The sequence below is a fragment of the Trichosporon asahii genome (assembly GCF_000293215.1).
Source record: "Trichosporon asahii var. asahii CBS 2479 unplaced genomic scaffold scaffold00051, whole genome shotgun sequence".
Taxonomy (NCBI): domain Eukaryota; kingdom Fungi; phylum Basidiomycota; class Tremellomycetes; order Trichosporonales; family Trichosporonaceae; genus Trichosporon; species Trichosporon asahii.
Genome location: NW_014040873.1, coordinates 561,255 through 578,924, shown reverse-complemented (window position 1 = coordinate 578,924; position 17,670 = coordinate 561,255). Strand labels below are relative to the sequence as shown.

Genomic DNA, 17,670 nt, shown 5'->3' with positions numbered 1-17,670 from the left:
CAGCCCAAATTGCTTACGTAAATGCGGCTGCACATGTGGCCCCGCACTTCTTTTGCCTCTCAAAAGTTGGAGACAGTCACTCACCCCCCGACCCCCTTCTCGGTGCATTTGCTCGTGGACCTCAGTCAACAACTACTTCGCACCATGACACAGGGAGGCACTGCCGCCGCCGCAAACGGGAACACCAACAACAACCACGATGACCTCCGCGGACGTGCCGGGATTGCCCCTATCAAGGCCGAGTGAGCTATCTTCCCGGGGTCACTAGCTAACCTTCAGGTACCTTCTCCCCGTTGAGACGAAGCCGCGGCCCGTAGTCGATGATGACGCGGCCGAGGAGCGGGGCGACTCGCGGAATACTCGCGCCGCCGACGCGCGTGACCAGCCTGGAGCCAAGCGCCAGAAGACGGGCAAGGGTGGCGGCTTCAAGAAGCGTACGGAGCAGAAGGCGCGGCCGCAGGGCGAGGCGGCGATCAAGATGTGCCGCGCCTGGGAGACGACGGGGGAGTGCGCCCGCGGTGACTCATGCCGCTTCCAGCACTCATGGGCTGGATACTGGGAGGTCAAGCCGAGCGACATCCACCACGAGGTTGCGGCGCAGCTTGCTGAATCTGAGCCCTTTGTGCGCGCCATGGCGCCCCGCATGGGTGGCGAAGACTTGATGGGCAAGACGATCGACCTCACGACGCAGTGTCCCGTGTTCAAGGACCTGGGATACTGCACGTACGGATGGCGATGCCGCTTCCTTGGCGGCCACGTCAAGCACCACGACGACAAGGAGGGCGCGGACCAGTGGGATCTGCTTGGGTTTAAGGACCCGTCGTCCATGTCGGAGACGGAGCGGTACAACGAGACGAACTGGCCGAAGAGCGACACGCTCACGCGGCTGAAGCACAACAAGGTGAGCTTTGCGTCTTTCATGGCATAGCTGATATCAGTTCGACTGGACGTTCTCAACAAAGTACCTCGCCAAGATTGAGCCGGACAAGCCCTTCGCGCTCGCGCTTCCGAAGGGCTCGGTCCCGAACCCGAAGTACGCCAAGAAGCAGAAGGCGAAGCAGGCCGCGATGGACGAGGAGAGTGCGATGAACGGCGACATGAACGAGGAGGAGGCCATGAACGCTGCGCCCGCTCCTGCTGCTCCAGAGCCTGTCGCCGGGGTAGTGGACGGCGAAAGCGAGGCGATGGACGTCCCGCTGCGTCCGGAGGAGAAGCGCCGTCTCGACTGGGAGAACGGACGCTACCTCGCCCCCTTGACGACGGTGGGCAACCTGCCCTTCCGCCGCCTCTGTGTCGACTACGGTGCGACTATCACCATCTCGGAAATGGCCCTCGCGCAGCCGCTCGTCACGGGCCAGACGGAGGAGTGGGCCCTCGTCCGCCGACACCACAGCGAGAAGATGTTCGGCGTCCAGCTCGCCGGCGGATACCCGAACCGCATGGTGCCCGCCGCCGAGGTAATTGCCAAGGAGCTCGGCCCCAGCGGCGTCGACTTTGTCGATATCAACATGGTGAGCTTTTCTTGAGGTTTGCTAGCTGACAGACAGGGATGCCCGATCGACCTGCTCTTCAACCAGGGCGCCGGCAGTGCGCGTGAGTTGCTTCTTCCCGCAATGTTAACTGACAAAGAATAGTCATGGAGAACCCCGGCCGTCTGGGCAAGATTCTGGTCGGCATGAACCGCGCGCTTGGCGAGAGTGAGTCCAACTTGCGCCTCAGCTTGTCCACCTTCTTCCAGCTGACCCCAGTTCCGCTCACGGTCAAGTTCCGCATGGGCGTCGCGCACAACAAGCCGACAGCGCACAAGCTGATCCCCAAGTTTGCGACCGAGTGGGGAGCGTCTGCGATGACGCTTCACGGCCGTTCGCGGCAGCAGCGCTACTCCAAGCTCGCGAACTGGGAGTACGTCCGCGAGTGCGTCGATGTCCTGCACCAGTCCTGCGACGACGCAAACATGCCCCGTGTGCCCATCTTCGGGAACGGAGACTGCTTCAGTGCCCAGTCGTACTGGGAGGAGAAGGAGCGCAGCGGCGTTGACGGCGTCATGGTCGCGCGCGGCGCGCTGATCAAGCCGTGGATCTTCACCGAGATCGCCGAGCGCCGCGAATGGGACATTTCCGCCACGGAGCGTCTCGAGGGCATCCGCAAGTTTGCCGAGTACGGCCTCAGCCACTGGGGATCAGACACGATGGGCGTGAACACGACACGCCGGTTCCTCTGCGAAGCACTCAGCTTCCAGTCCCGCTACGTGCCCATTGGGCTGCTCGAGCGCATGCCGCCCATGATGAACGAGAGGCCGCCGGCTTATCGCGGCAGGAACGAGCTCGAAACCCTCCTCTCTAGCCCGCTCGTTAGCGATTGGATCAAGATTTCAGAAATGTTCCTCGGCCCCGCCGGCGAGAGCTTCAACTTTGTGCCCAAGCACAAGTCGTCGGCGTACGGCAGCGAGGAGGCGCAGGGATAGGCGTCTGTTAGAGACATACGTGTCATGCATTTTGTATACCTTCTAAACCATACGCCATACGTCGTTCTATGCGACTACTTGTCTGCCCTTAGGCAGTGAACGTCGCCGTCGCCTTCATGCCGACCTTTCCGCTCTGCTCGGCCCAGAGCTGGAGCTTTCCGTCCGCGCCCTTCTCCCCGTCCCACTTGGCGTTGATGCTGATCGGCTTGTCGACGTACATTGGCGACGTGGCGCGGTACTCGAAGCGAGTCAGTTTCACGCCCGCGTCGCGCGCGGCCCGGTCCGCCATCTGCACCAGCAGGGTCGCGTTCAGCGGGCCATGGACGACGAGGTCGGGGTGGCCCTCGACTTGCGTCGTCCAGTCGCGGTCGTAGTGGATCTTGTGCCCGTTCCAGGTCATCGCGCTGTACCGGAACAGCAGCGGCGAGGTCGGCGTGTAGCTGAACGTGAGGTCGGGCTTGGGCAGCTCGGCTGTAGGCGGAAGCGGAGGACCGGAGGCCCGCAGCGTTCATCGAACGGGGTATCGGATAGTGAGGGAAGGGACGGAACGACCATGGTCCGCAGCATCGGGGCAAGCCGAAGAACGAGCATTCCCGTAAGACAACAGTTAGTTCCACCGAGTCGTAAAGCATCAGTCAGCAAGCACGGTAGCAGGCGGCAGGAGGATGTTGGGAGGCCGAAAGATAAGCGAGTCGCGTCATTTTCCGTGACGGATCGGGAAAAGTGATGCGTCAACATGTGGGCGTTGAGAGCGGAGGAACCGATGTCAGCAATCGTTTCGGAAGATGGAGCACGGGCAGGTCCGAGTCCGAGTCTGAACGGGAGACGTGTGCGGAAGAGTGCTCCGAAGCTGGATCACTGGGGGTTGGGACGTCACTGTTCCAACGTCTCCAGCTTTCCCTACCACCAGGTGCACATCTGTGGCCTCCGCGTTTCAGACACCAGACTCGGTCCTCGGGCCTAGAGACCCTCGGCCCCCAATGTCACTCACCAGCAGGCTTCTTCTTACCGCCCGGCTTCGCGCCGCCCTTGGCCTCCTCCTGCTTGGGCGGGAAGAAGACATGGGTGCGCTCCTCGCGGACGGCCCAGTCGCCGCCCTTCGGAGCCAGCTCGCGCGCCTGGTACACGAACATCATGCCGGCCTTCTCCTCTGCGCGCGCGACCTTGACGGCCTGCTCGACCTCGTCGCCGAGCTTGATCGCCGAGTTCGGGTTCCACTCCATAAAGCCTCCGGCCCACATGCGGCGGATGTACGGCTCGGGCGCGTTGTACTCCTGCGAGCGAGCGTTAGCGAGCCCCCCTATAACTGCTTTCCACTCCATTCCTGTTCTGCCTCTGAGTCAGGAGCGGCAAGAGCTGCAGAGAGTGCCGGGCTCGGCGTCGCATGACTCACAGTACTCGTGCCGTCCTTGGCGAGATCGTCAAAGTGGTCCGTCGGCGAGAAGTAGATCAGGTGCATGCCCTTGGGGAGCTCGTCGCCTTTGGCAACGCCGTATTGGGCCGGCGCCTCGGTGGGGGTGGGGATCGTGTTCTTGAACTGGGAGGCGCGGAGCGTGTCAAAGTCGTCCTGGGACACCGTGGCGGGGCGGCCGGTCATGTCCTTGATCCATTCTTGGGCAGCGCTCGTGCTCTGCGCGCGAGCAGTGAGCGTCGCGAAGCGGGGCACGGGGCGGGCAGCTCTCGAGACAGAGGTGAGGGGGCGGGCGAGGCGGAGCATGGTGCTTGGTAGATGCGTAGATGAGGAGAAAAGTCAAAGATAGCATGTGTCTCGAGATATCTGTATTATTATCAGGAGGACCGCGGTCGGCAACAAGAGTAACCCGCCGGCTTTCGGCAATTCCCACCTCACCCCGCCCGGGACCGGTAATCTCTCCCTTGCTTGCTGGCCCCGCATCCGCCGCGCCGTGTGCGGTCCGTCGCCCGTCACCGTCACCGATCTACGTTCCTGCCGAAGCGTCTCGTATATTACCCTTCCGATAACTCCTTCCTTCCCCCACACATCACCATGTTCGCCCGCAACGCTGTCAAGTTCAAGGCGCCGCTCGGCGCGCGCGGCATCGCCGTCGTGCCCAACGACCTGCCCCCGGTTCTCCGCCGTGCTATGCTGTACGGTAAGTTTACTCCGCTGGCTCTCGTCCCACCTTACCGAGGGCGTGAGCTCGCCCGCCAATATCTAAGGGGTGGCCAGCTAACCTGACCACAGTGCCCGGCTCGAACCCGCGCATGCTGGAGAAGTCGCTCGCCTCGCCCGCCGACTCGATTTCGTACGACCTCGAGGACGCGGTCGCACCGGCGCAGAAGCCGGAGGCGCGCCGCCTCGTCTCCGACATGCTCAACTCGGGCAAGCGGCCCAAGGGCGAGGTCATGATCCGCATCAATGCGGTGGGAACCGGTTTCGAGGAGGACGACGTGAAGACAGCGGTGAGTACTTCCGAAGCGGCCGCAGGCCGCTGAGCCCTACTCGTTATGCCTGCTGGGCTTCGAGGTTGCTTAGCTGCAGGAAGGCAGGAGCCGCTACGGAGGGCTGCTAGTTCAGTGTGGACGCTGGCTGATGACGCCAGCTCACGACGCGCAACGTCTCGGCCATCGCGCTGCCCAAGACCAACTCGCCGGACCACATTGCCTGGCTCGTCTCGCGGATCAACGAGTATGCTCCGGCGGAGCGACGGACGGGCGGCGCCTCTCCCATGCGCATCGTGGGCATGATCGAGTCGGCCGAGGCGATGGTGAACATCCACGAAATCGCTGCATCGGGACAGGGCCACCTCGACTCCCTCCTCTTCGCGGCTGAGGACTACTGCGCCGATGTGGGCATCACGCGCACGCCCTCTATGCAAGAGTTGCTGTACCATAGGTCGCGGCTCGTGGTGGCTGCCAAGGCGTGGGGTCTGCAGGCGATTGATCTCGTCTGTGTCAACTTTAAGCAGCCCGAGGTCCTCGCGCGCGAATGCGAGGATGGCCACCGCCTCGGATTCACGGGCAAGCAGGCCATTCACCCCAACCAGGTTGAGGAGATTCAGCGCGCATACGCGCCCTCCGACAAGGCTATCCGGAAGGCGGCGCGCGTCAAGTTCTCCTTCGAACTCAATGATCAGGCGGGCAAGGGGGCTTATGCCCTCGATGGGGCTATGATTGACGCTCCGGTTTATAAGCAGGCGCTCAAGGTGCTCAGCCTTGCTTCCGCCGCTGGACTGCCTATCCCGGAGATCACGGAGAAGGACATCCAGTAATGCGGTGGCTGTGGCTGGAGGCTGAAGGCCGATGTCGTTTACCGCCGGTGAGAGGAAGGAGCAACATCTGTCATGTCATCTTAGAGTCGAAGAAGAAACAAAAATCATATGCATAGAGATCCCAAAAAATGCCACATCTCCCCCTTCTCTCTATTCACTCTCCTCTATCGTCTCCGTCTATACTACCTCATGCTAACAGATTTGGTCTATTCACTTTTTGCGTAGAGGTCTACTTCTGCTTCGTCCTAGCCCGGCTGAGGAACAGTCCGAGGCCGCTCAGCGTATTCCTTCTACTACTCTTCGGAGATCCGGGCGCAGACTCGGTCGTGCTGAGGTCCCATTCACCCGTCGATCCTGCCAGTTTCCGTTTCAGGAATTCGGGGCTCGACGGCTGGGAGACACTCGCGTTCGGTGCCGACTCGCGCAGGAGGCCGCCGAATATGTCTCGCGCGTACTCGCCCGAGGACCGCGGGGTCATCTTGGCCCACTCGAGCGACTTGCGTCGCGCCCCCGAGGGCGCGGGGGAGCCGCCCGAGCTGCTCGGGGACGCGATGCCGGCCGCGCGGAGCGATTGCCGACGCATCTCCTCGAGCCTTGACGGCCGCTCGTTCGTCACGTTGATCCCCGCCAGGGGCGACCCGGAGTTTCGCGCCAGCTGCTGGAGGGCCGCGTTGATAGCGACGGCCTTCTGGAGGACTGTGGGCGAGGAAGGTCGGGTCTGGATCGGCGTCACGGGCGCCGTGAGGGTGGGGAGGGGGGCGCAGCCGACCGTCGGCGTGTCGGGGGGTGTGGACGGGCGCGTCGTTGCGAGTTCTGGCGCAAGGGGTCCGAGGGACGCAGCACGCGGGTCGGCCAGTCGAGCACTGAGGCCGCATGGCGCATAGGGAATGTGCCCGTTGATCTCGGGCGAGCCGTAGTTGGGCGGATAGTGCGGATGGTATCCCGCGACTTCGACACCTTCGCGCGAGATGAGCTCGAGGAGCTCCCGGCAGAGCAGCTCGGCCTCGGAGGGAGCGAAGGGGGGATCGAACTCGAACACCTTGCCCTCGAGTCTGAACCCGGAGGTAGTCACGACAGGCCGGTTACGAGGTGCCGTCGCCGCAATGGGCGTGGAACAGTTGGATCCACTGTCCGAGTCGGGGAGGACGACCTCTTGCGCGTTGGCGTCGAAGCCGAGTCCGAGGCTGCCCGAACTGCTACCCTGGGGAAGGGGCTCGGAGGGCTCATCGTCGCGGAGCACCTCGCGAGCTGCAGCGCGCACGCTCAGACCTCCACCCCACCATGCCGTCGCTGTTCCCGTCGACGGCGACTGAGTTGGCGAGCTGAGAGGCGACGCAATGGGGCTCTTGAGCATCGAGGCGCGGTACAGTTCCAACATGAGGCGGGCTGCAAAGTCTCTTCCGAAGAGCACGCCCTGCGCTGCCCCCTGCCCAACACCGGTCCCTGCACAAGCAGGGGCCGCGCAACTAGCAAGGCTCGAGCAAGTGATCGCCGTCTCAATGCTACCCTTCCTATCCCTACTGATCCTGGAGCACGCCGAGGTACTGCTGCCAACACTGGAGCCAAGTTGCGACCCAAGGCTCGACCCACCAGCACTCACGTCAATGGCGGCATCGCCGAGCTGGAACTCGGGGATGTCGAGGGGCACCATGCCCCCGAAGTCTGGGTCGGGGATCACGGTCGCCGGAGCGGACGAAGCGGAGTGCACGCGCCGGTCGATGACGAGCTTCTCGGGCGAGAGAAGCGACACACGGGGCCAGGAAGGGGGCAGTGCCAGCGTGCGTAACTCGGCCACGCTGAGGGTGCTCGCAACGAGCGCACACGTTTCGCTTGCTCCCTGAGCCTCGAGGGTTTCCTGCGCTTCTGAGGGGGCTTCGCGGGCTTCGCGGGCACCAGTCGTTGGTTCGGAGGCGTCCAGGACTCCTTCGCCGGCGTCGATGGCTGCTTCCCCGCTTCCCCCTATGTCACTTGCGGTTAGGGGCCGAAACGAACGCTGTGCGCTGCCGTCGTCCTCGGTGCCCTCGTGGAGCATCTCCTCGTCGTCGCCCTCGAGGCTCAGCACAATTGTGGGCTGCGGCGAGATGCCTCTGCTCGTGCTCGCTCGCGAGACGGCAGAGCGTACCGACCGAATGGTGTTGCTGCGGCTAACGGAGCGGCTCGCGCTGCGCGATACTGTGCGGCTCATGCCTTCGAGCTCCAATCCGTGCGTTGACCCGCTCAAGCCGCTATTGACGCTGGAGTTGTCATCCAGCTCGAGCGCCGAGCCAAACTCGTCACGAACCATGTCCAGCAGCCTGTTTCTGTACACTGGCTCGCAGCAGTGCTCGTGTCCTACTCCAGGAGGCTGATTGCGCGGGGAAGGGGAGGGGGAGTCGGGAAAGTCACCCTGCCACGGCGAGCACGGGCGCGAGGTGAAGACGTCCTCGACGGAGGGGAGGGGCACGGAGCGCGCGATGGGGCTGTCGGGCGTCGTGGTGAGGGACGGGGGGAGGGAGGGCTGGATCGAGATTGGGTTCAGGGGGAGCTCGGCGTGCGAGTGTGATCGGGCGTGCGATTGGTATGGGTGCCGCTGCTGCTGGTCGAGCGTGAGGACGGCGTGCGCGTGCTCCGAGTATTGGAGAGAAAGCAAAAACTCGCGCGTCGCCTGGTGGTGCCTGTATGCGTTATAGGATGAAGTTGCAGTCGAAGAAGACGACGACTGCTGCTGCTGCCAGTGGTGATAAGAAGTTGAGCTAGCGGCGCTGGTGCTAGTAGCCGTGTGGGTAGTTTCCGTTTCGAGCGTGAGGCTCTCGAGTTTCAGGTCGAGGTCGAGCTGTTCATCTAGTTGACGAGAGGAAGGCTGTGAGGACTGGGTCGGCGCCCCGGGGCTAGATCCCCTACTAACACTAGCATTACCAGCAGCACCGAGACCGGACGCAGGCTCCGCCTCGGGGGCTCCGGGGACTCCGGTGTTGTTCATTTCCATTGGCGATTCCATTTGCATTTTGCTCATTGCTCTTTTGCTGTCTTGGACTCTTGCCGCAGGGACACGAGAGGGACAGGATCTATCCGGACAGTTGCCGCCTGGGGGTCCTCCTGGGGCTCTTGCCTGGGGGTCGTGCTCAGTTGGTGCTCAGGTCGTGTGCTGGGCGTGCTGGGCGTGCTGGGCGTGCAAAGGGGCTCTGTTAACTTGTGTTCCTGGGGATGGAATTCGCTTCGCGAGCGTGCCAGAGATGCTTTCACCAACTTTGGATTTGGGTGCGGCTTGCTGAATTGGTTCTCCTGGTAGCTTGTCTTAGACGCTAAGGGGCTGGGCGAACTCAGGCCAACTCAGGCAAGACACCAAAGCAGGGCTAGCAAGGGTAAGAGGGGGCAGAAGGGGGGGCTGAGAGAAGCACTCCTCGTTCTCGGGCAGCAGCAGTGCGTGCAGTGCGTGCAGCTTGTGCAGTTGTGCAGACAAGGACGGGGTGGGTATGCCAGATTGCCGTAATCAATTCGACGTTTCTGGTTCAGGTGTTCCTGGGGAGCCATCCAAGAGCCTTGGTACCGCGGCCGTCGGACCCAGATGCAAAGTGCAGGTCGGATGCGGATTCGGATTCAAGCGCACTCAATGAATGAAGGCACCACCACCACTGCCGAGTTGAGCAAGTCGCAACTTGTTACTCGAGCGGAGCAGGAACAGGGGCCGAGAGACCGAGACGGACCGAAACGGATGGCGGGGCGGGGCGCGGCGTATTGCGCGGGGCGTATGAGCGGGTACGCGTCGGTGTCGGCCAGACTCGGGGGGCTGGCGAGGTACTGCGTGAGGAACGGTATAGAGCCTGGTGCCGGCGGGCTGAATGCTGCGAGAGGGCAGAAGGCAGAGGCGCGGAGACCGACGAGATATTTCGGGCCGGTTATTCAGCAATCTGAACGCCGTGAATCGCAACAGCGTCAAACCTTATTGCGTGCCGGGGTCGCGCAGGTCGCGACGTTGTCCTGGCTTTGCTGATGTCACTATTCTCTCGTGCTTGCTGCGCAATGCACTGGTGCGTGCAAAAGCTCGTACCCGGATCCTCGATCTCGAGCTGTGCTGACGCGAGCGGGCGAGTAAGGCGGCCTGAGCACTGCCAATGGGGCGAGCTTGACGAGCTACCGGAGCAAGAGCAAGCGGGCAAGACGTTTCCGCACGCTGGCTGTCGGGCGAGTTCCGGTACGCTCTAGGTGCGGCCGGGGAATCTGTTGTTCGCTACCAGCGGTTACTGCTTGCCCGTCGGTCGGTTCGCCGGGGCTATTGAGCGGCCGAGCGACTGAGTGGTTGAGCGGCGAGGTGAGGTGAGGGGGTGGGAGATGCCGCTAGACGTCGGTCGCAGTGGGCGGCGTGTGGGAGTGCAGCGAGGGCGAGGGCGGCGAGAGTGGGGGCTGCGAGCTAGCAGCAAGGGACAAGGTAGAGTTCGATTCTGTTGCCGTCGAGGGATTGGGACAAAGGGTGCCAGAGGAATGGACGAGTGCTTCGGTCAGAAACGTCAGACGCTGCCATTGTACCAGTGTTGTAGGAGTACGTGCCGAGCCCGGAATTCTCGGCTTCCTGTCGAAATTTCGAACGCTGATTGGGGACAAAGTGGGGTTCCGGGGTATCCGGGGGTGGTTGCTGAGGTGGGCCGTGTAGGCCGTGGATAGGTCGTTCGGCTGGAGATAAGGGCTCTGTCGCAGTCGCAGCAGAGTGGGCGTGCCGGCAGACGTGGTAGAGATGGGTAAGCCAAGATTGCAAGGTGTTCTTAGCAAAGGCGGAGAGAAGGCGAAGAAGACAAGAGAGTGAAGGTGGCCAGACTGGACCAGAACCACCTCGCAGTGCGCAGAAGCCCATTCTTGCGATGCTGCGATGCACCCCGCAATCCCGAAATGCATTGGGCACATGCACGCCAGCATGCGCCAGCACCCACCATCCATCGGGCCATCGCAACAGCCCGGCGTCGCTGGTGCAAGCTCGGCCTCGCTCGGCCTCCAGAATCCTGTCGACTCCTGTACGTGATCCTGGAACAAGGGCCGTTCCTGCTGTTCCCTACCGTTCCTGCCGCCAAAGATGTCAGTGCGTTCGCCCGTACGAGCCCGTGGGCAAGCCGCTCCGCGCCCATTGCGCCGTTGTTGCATCGTGCGCCGCTATAGGTTCGTCGCACTTGTAGTTGGCGAGGCACGCTGGGCACTGTGCACGCAGTCTCCACCGGACTATACGGGCTTGACGGAACGGCCGGGCCAGGCGCAGCGGGGCTGATGCCGGGCTGGAGCTGGGCTGAGGCTGGCTGAGTGCGGGGCTTGGAAGTTAGGCTTGCTTCTTGCCCTAACATAATTGCGGGGCGTATGGGCGTGCTCAGTGTGGTTCTGGCAGCGCAGCACTCCGCCCGGTCAACCCCAGTGACTCCCAGCGCCCAGCAACCCCTGCGACCCTCTTCAACCCACACCGGCCACCACGGCCACAAGCAGCTGGGATCTATGGAATCCGGTGGCGCCCGGGCCCGCGAGCAAATGAGCGAATGATGACCTGCCTGTTCCTGTTGCTATTCGAGCAGTTGTTCCGAAGTCTATCCGAGCTCCGATGTCTCTCCCTTTGTTCTTTGTCCTCAATGTTCCTCAGCCCTGTTCTTGTCCCTTCTCTCGACCCTGGTGTACCCTGCTGCCCCGCGCGAGCGTACCCGGCCAGCAATTGCTGCGAACCTGTGGGCAAGCAAGTTTGGCCAAGATGGCCATACAGCGCATGCAGCGGCCATGAGGCGCTGTATCATGGGCATGAGCATGACCCACCCCACCGGCCCCACCCACCGCCTGCTCTCCTCCGTACAACGTCCTAGATTCCTATTGAGCCACTGACAACACGCGCACAGCTGCGCAAATGCAACAGATGAGCATGGCATTGGTTACATCCCCGCGGAACATGCCCACATGGGCAACGGGCCTATGATACAAAGTCTCCGTTGTCTTACATACGTTTTGTACAACCCTTATCTCGCCATGTCGCCTTAATTCCAGAATCCGATGCGATGCGTGATAACAGCGCAGCTCACGTTGGACATTCGCCTCCCCCACCTTTTACACACGCAACGTACTGGCGGGCACGCTGACTCACACTCCCATCACCTTGCGTGCAATCTCGCGCAGACGCGAAGTCTGGCTCGGCCGCGGCGTCTCTGGTGCAGCTACCTCCTCCTCCTCCTCCGCAGCAGCCTCCTCCTCAGTTTCAGCTTCTGGGATCACCCCAGAACTCGCGCTCTCTGACCTGGCCGGGGCCAGGCGATCAATGCGGCTCTCGACCGACTCGGTCCGCTCTGCCACGACGGACAGTGGGCGTGAGGGCCCTCCCTTCATCCCGCCGCGCCCTCGCCGGGCCCGGGCCACGACGGTTGTGCGCGGCACTTGTTTCTCCGGTTGTGTATCTCCGAGACTAGCCTGCGTTTCGGCCGGCAAGCCGTCCGACGAGGTGTCTGCGTCGGCTTGATGGCGTTCGAGTGTGGCGTTCTGAGTATTTTCGTCATCGCACGAAGACTCCGCCGCAGCGGACAGACGTTGAGAAGCTGTAGACGCTCGAGTGGAGCGCTTGCTTGTAATCTCAGGAAGCTTGAACCACCGCTTAGGAACAAAGTCATCATGGTCCGAGCTCTCGCTTTCCAAATGTGAGGACGATTGCCGAGGTCCGTGTTGGTTGCGCAGAGCTTGCGGTGGCGAGGATTGAACGCCACGAGCGGCTGCGTCGCGCGCCGCAGAGGTGGAACGGCGGGGCGGTCGCGGCTCCGTGTGGGCAGAGCGTCGCGCTTGCTGCACAGCCGTTGCCGGTCCAGAGCGTGGCGTACCGCTGCTAGGCCGAGTGCGAAGTGCAGGTAACTGTAACCGAGCTTCCTCCTCACTTGAATCGGTCTCGCTGCTCTCAAGCTCACGTGGTGGCCGTGCTTGATTGCGATAGGTAATGGTCTTCCGCTTTGGCGCAGGTAACGAAGGGCGAGCCTGCGGTCGCACCACCAGCCCCCTGGGCTCTGCACCGAAGGTATGCCTACGCTTGGGCGTACCGCTCTGCGGCTCGGTCGTGCGACGCTTGCGAGAGTTGAGAAGTGCCGCAACGTCAATCGGGGCCGGGAAGTCCGCGTGCTCGGCAATGCCTACATCGCTATCGGCCTGTGCGCGGTTAGCTCGAATGCCACAAGCAGTTAAGCAGAGACAGCTGCACTCACCACACTGATGTTGTCGGCGAAATCGTCTGCAGGTTCGGGTTCGCCTTGGTCGGACTCCAGCTCGTCTATTTCGTCGTCATTATCAGTGCGCCAGCGAGCACCGATGGAAGTTCGGGCCGCTCGTGTTGTGCGCTGGGCAGAAGGTTCACGAGTAACGTGAGCGGCTTCACGCACTGCTGGACCGCCCCTTCCGTCCTCATGCTCGCTAAGCTCGGAAGCATGCTCCTGTCCTTCCACATCCACAAGAAGCTCCGGATGAGCCTCCCAGTCCATTTCCTCGTCCGGCAGCTCCTCTGCACTGCCGCCGAGATCAGCCGCAGCCACCTCGTCCTCCATCTCCTCTTCATCCGCCTGCGCAGCCTCGAGTGCTTTGCGCTCCTCCTCTTCTTCGGCCTCCTCTTGCTCCTGCTGAAGTCGCTCATTCTCGGCGTCGGCCCATGCCGCCATCTCCTCTTCGTAAGCCTCCCTATCGGGGTGGCCGGCGGGGAGCCAGTGGCGGGCGCGGCCGACGACGGCCCGGTCGTTGCGAACTCGGGTCTTGACGATCTCGCGCATCTTATCCTTCATGTTTTGCACGCTGAACGCCTTCAGCCGCTGAGACATCTGACCCCACTCGCCGTGCAGGTACCAAGCCACCTGCTGAGCGGTACGCTCTGACCACCATGCCTTCTGGATGGTGCGGTAGAGCAGAAGTGCCTCGCCCTCCGTCCAGCGACGCGATTTGCGGTGCATCGGAACCCTAGTCCTTCGCTCGGCGCGCTCTTGCGGGGGTGTTGGGTAGACGTCGGGCGTGACGTACTCCGGATCCGGCTCTAGCGGCCCGCCGTCCTCATCATGCAGGTAGGGGTCGTTTCGGGGAGCAACGTATCCCAGACGACCAGTGTTGGATCTTGCCCTACGAGGACCGATCGAAGCCGCACCTTCAGATCTGACATGCGTCACGATCTGTCGCCGGACACCACCCAAAGGCGTTTGAGAATCGATCCTCCGCAAAGTCGAGGTCGTGCGCATGACGCCAGACCCGAGGACGCTCGATCCAGGCTCCTGGGTCTGAGCCTGGCTGGGTGTTTTAGGTATCGCGGGCGAGGTCTGATCGTGATGAGGAACGAATGGTAGGAGCATAGGCGGTGAATAGCGGTGGGAGCGCTGAGTGGGCGAGTCCGTGCGTAATCGGTGCAGGCGTCGCGGACCGTGAAGGTGTCTGGCCGCCGCATTTGAAGTGCTCGGGCGGTCCTCGACGGGGCCGTCCTCGGGATCAGGAGTTGCAAACTCAGTGAGATCAGGGCGGCGCGGATGAAGGAATCTGGCAGGCAGACTGTGTCTTGGTCCTGGCCCAGCAGCCGAGGGATTCAGAGCTTGACGAGTCTCAGCGGCCGATATCTTCGGCTCCGTCAGAGGCGGCTCGGCGGCGTCAGAAAGAGCTGCGATCGCTGCTTCGGCGTGAAGGATGTCAACTGCCACCGCACTTTCGATGACCTCCGGTAATCCATGGACAGCGGGAGTTGTGTTGGGCTCCGCCAGTTCGTTCTGAGGAAGAGCATCCGCGGTGCTGACATCGACACTCTGGGTCTCCTCTTGCACCGCGGGCGTACCTTGGGCGTCGAGCTGGGAATTCCGCTGGGCGACATGCTCAGTCGGTGCACTCGCGGATGGCGACTGTTCTTCGCGGCTTGCTTGAGCAGGAGCCTCAGCGGCGAGGTGGTGGGCTACGGCCAGCTCATTATCATCGGACAAGAAACCATCTTGACTCTGCAGTTGGTCGGCGGAAGGGAGCTCATCTCCATCGACATCGTCCGCTGGATCGCCTGCCACGCCGACAGGAGCCTCCGCCTCACCGCCTTCACGCTCGATGTCCGATGGAGCCGGCGCCCGGCCGTCGTCCCCAGTTGGGTCAGGTTCAGAGACACCCTGGCTAGATCCCATGGCTGGGTCTGACTCAGGCAACTCATCCTCTTCGTCGATGGCCTCGACTGCCTCCTCGGGCTCCGAGACATTGAGGGCAGCATAGTCACCGGCCAGCTCATCCATATCTGGAAGTCCGCTCTGAGTCCCGTCAGATGACTGCTCTTCCGCAACGTCAGACTCCGGCAGATCTTCCCTATCGCGTGACTCAACATCCGACTGCGATTGATCCGCCTGCCCGTTTCCAGCGGCCTGTGTAGCGAAGGCTGCATCGTCTCCCTCGAATTGATCAGGCTCGGGAAAGTCGTCCGTTTCCGGGAGGGCTGAGCGCTCTTGCTCTTCCCCCTCCTCCAGCGGTTCCAGGGGCTGGATGGGAGCGAGCGCGTTACTGTGACCGTTGAGTTGAGTTTCCGATGGCATGTCGTCTTCTTCCTCGTCCTCCTCCAGGATGGTGGACTGGACATCCAGAGGCTCCGTGAATGCTCCTGCATATCCGTGTAGTTGGGTCTCGGTCGGGAAGTTGTCGTTGTCGATGTCGCCGGTCTCGCTGCTACCCGAGACTGCCTCGCCTTCGGCGAACGCATCTGATTCCCCTTTCAAGAGCGACTCTGGGGGGAGATCGGCCTCATGATCCTCAGCATCGCCAGCCGGTGAGGATGGGTCGAAGGGGGCGAGGGATCCACCTTGCAACTGAGTCATCGTGGGCAGCTCCTCATCGCTGTCCCGACGAGATTCGTCTTCATGCTGGGAAGCTTCAGGTACGACATTCATAGCCCCCTCTGCACCTTGCAGTTGTGTCTCGCCTGGTAGTTCATAGTAGTCAGCGTCACTGGAGTGCTGAGAGGCCGAGCGCTGCCGTTCTGACTCCTGTTCTTGGGTCTCCCAGCTGATTTGCACGGCGTCCTTCTGTCGGGCGTTCCAGTCAAAGCTCGGCGTCGGCCGTTCAGGGCCGAGACGTATCAAGGGCGTCAACGTCGGCCGTTGCGGCGAGCGACCGAAGGGCGATGAGATCCCCTTCTCAGCTTCAATCTCTTGCGCGAGTTCTAGGAACATGTCCATGTCAAGCGGCTCCACCATCGAAGCGTCCTCAGCGTCGTCCTGGGGGGAGCCTTCACCTCCCTCGGCGTCCTTGTTGGCTTCTCCCGGATCGGCCGGTCCCTCCCCTTCCTCAACCTGGAAGTCGAGTAGCTCGCTAGACTTCTTCCTGATGTACTCTAACACCGAATCCTCGAACGTTTCCCAGAGGGGCGGTTTGCTGATGGACTGTGGTTAGAACTACAGCTTTTGGCGCGGCTTACCTTCGGCCGCCACGACGTTTTCAGGCGCTCCCACAGATTCGAGAGCGTTCGGTATTCTGGGCTGCCGTGATCGAGGTTGCTGTAGTCTGCGAACACGTTCTTTCCCCAGAAACCCCCCTGTGCCGGCTTAGGCAGCGCGTTGTCTTTGACTCGCTCGTCATCCAAAACCCTGTGACTCTGGAAGCGGCCAGACAGCTGGATTGCGTGAGCACTCGAGAAACCTGCAGACATACCTGAACAGTAAACTGCACCCAAAGATCCATCTCTTCATTGCTTGCGCCCGGAACGATGTGCCAGAAACTAGCCCACAGGTTCTTGAGCACCCTGTTGCGGGCTGTCACTCGAGCGGAAGCGGTTCCAGCGCCGAGCTCCTCGAGATCGGTGGCGACGGAGTCAGGGAGGTTGATGTTCTTGACAAGAACGATTGCGTTGAAAAGAGTTACTGCTTTGTCGAGGTAGAATGCGGCCGTGTCGGTCAGGACATTGTTACGCTTCCGTACGTCTTCCTTCACTTCTTCGGCAGACGCTACTTCATACTGGTTGCAGTCGAAGAATACTCTACCGGCCACTTGGCGTCAGCGAGACTCATAGATCCGGGGACTCACACAGCATGTCAGTCCAAGTGGACATGACGTTGTCCCGCTCTTGGGAGCGGTAATCGCTCTCCATCTCGGCTTCATCTAGCTCCATCGCGTCCATGGATGTCTGGAAGCATAGCCGGCTGGTCCCAAGGAAGAGCCGAGCGGCCTGCTCCACCTCGTCAGAGGAGCCTCCCTCAAGTGGGTTGACTTCCCGCAGCGACTTCTTCTGCTGTTCGATAAGCAAGTCAAGCAACGGATCTTCCCTAAGTCTCCCCCCTACGCTGGACGCAGACGTAGTCGAGGCCACTGTGGGCGAGAGTCCGCCACGTCTCGACTGTAAGCTCATTGCTGATGGCATGGGCTGCGAAGGCCCTGCATCTTTTGGTGACGATGGAGTCTCGGTAGTCTCTGAGTTTTGTACCGCAGACGGTGGCGGAGACCGTCGCGGTCGAAGATCCCGGCGACTGCGAGTGGACGACCGTGTAGTAGGTGCTGTAGGTGCTGCAACGGAAGAGGTTGAAGAGGACTGAGATGCCTGTCGAGCAGACATGAGTCCGGACGAGGTCAACGTTGGGTTGGCCGGGCTTGCGGGTGTGAGTCGAAGTCGGAGGGTTCGATAGAGTACATGAGCACCTTGTTGTGGACTTCTGGACGCGTTCCGTACATGACGCGCCTTCCTTTGGCTGAGACCACGTGCCGCTACTGAGACTGCGATTTGGTCCCGCAGCTGACGCAAGGTGACGTGGGGTCGAATGGACCAGCTTGATCGTCCGGTGCCTGGCTCCGACAGAAGCGGCGACCAGCGACAACAGTGCCGCTCCATTGTGGAATCTGCTCATTGCTCTTCGACCATTGACGACGCCTGATAGCGGAAGCATGCGACAAAGGCGACAACACGCCATGGATCTGTGGGCATGGGTTTTGGGCGATCCTCGATCGTTCCTAGCAGTACTTTTCACGCCTTGTTCACACTGGACTTTCACACTGTAGTGACTTTCGACAAAACCGGCTCAGGGCTCA

The 17,670-nt window shown here is 61.9% G+C and overlaps 6 protein-coding genes across 6 annotated transcripts; 2 read left to right on the top strand and 4 right to left on the bottom strand.

Annotated features, from left to right (window-relative positions):
* Positions 1 to 199: 199 nt before the first annotated feature.
* Positions 200 to 2,464, top strand: A1Q1_02606 (uncharacterized protein; the record flags this gene model as incomplete). Its single annotated transcript, XM_014323867.1, has 5 exons — positions 200 to 242; positions 318 to 901; positions 963 to 1,511; positions 1,578 to 1,593; positions 1,635 to 2,464. The coding sequence occupies 5 exons, from the start codon at positions 200 to 202 to the stop codon at positions 2,462 to 2,464; spliced, it is 2,022 nt and encodes a 673-aa protein (XP_014179342.1).
* An 88-nt stretch (positions 2,465 to 2,552) lies between these two features.
* Positions 2,553 to 4,181, bottom strand: A1Q1_02605 (uncharacterized protein; the record flags this gene model as incomplete). The annotated part of the gene is made up of 3 exons (XM_014323866.1): positions 2,553 to 2,935; positions 3,456 to 3,738; positions 3,858 to 4,181. The coding sequence occupies 3 exons, from the start codon at positions 4,179 to 4,181 to the stop codon at positions 2,553 to 2,555; spliced, it is 990 nt and encodes a 329-aa protein (XP_014179341.1).
* A 288-nt stretch (positions 4,182 to 4,469) lies between these two features.
* Positions 4,470 to 5,694, top strand: A1Q1_02604 (uncharacterized protein; the record flags this gene model as incomplete). The annotated part of the gene is made up of 3 exons (XM_014323865.1): positions 4,470 to 4,617; positions 4,668 to 4,885; positions 5,026 to 5,694. The coding sequence occupies 3 exons, from the start codon at positions 4,470 to 4,472 to the stop codon at positions 5,692 to 5,694; spliced, it is 1,035 nt and encodes a 344-aa protein (XP_014179340.1).
* A 229-nt stretch (positions 5,695 to 5,923) lies between these two features.
* Positions 5,924 to 8,677, bottom strand: A1Q1_02603 (uncharacterized protein; the record flags this gene model as incomplete). Its single annotated transcript, XM_014323864.1, has 1 exon — positions 5,924 to 8,677. The coding sequence occupies one exon, from the start codon at positions 8,675 to 8,677 to the stop codon at positions 5,924 to 5,926; it is 2,754 nt and encodes a 917-aa protein (XP_014179339.1).
* Positions 8,678 to 10,081: 1,404 nt separating this feature from the next.
* On the bottom strand, positions 10,082 to 10,519 carry A1Q1_02602 (uncharacterized protein; the record flags this gene model as incomplete). The annotated part of the gene is made up of 1 exon (XM_014323863.1): positions 10,082 to 10,519. One exon carries the CDS (start codon positions 10,517 to 10,519, stop codon positions 10,082 to 10,084), a length of 438 nt encoding a protein of 145 aa, XP_014179338.1.
* Positions 10,520 to 11,769: 1,250 nt separating this feature from the next.
* Positions 11,770 to 17,200, bottom strand: A1Q1_02601 (uncharacterized protein; the record flags this gene model as incomplete). The annotated part of the gene is made up of 5 exons (XM_014323862.1): positions 11,770 to 12,813; positions 12,870 to 16,026; positions 16,104 to 16,246; positions 16,303 to 16,625; positions 16,675 to 17,200. The coding sequence occupies 5 exons, from the start codon at positions 17,198 to 17,200 to the stop codon at positions 11,770 to 11,772; spliced, it is 5,193 nt and encodes a 1,730-aa protein (XP_014179337.1).
* Positions 17,201 to 17,670: the final 470 nt, after the last annotated feature.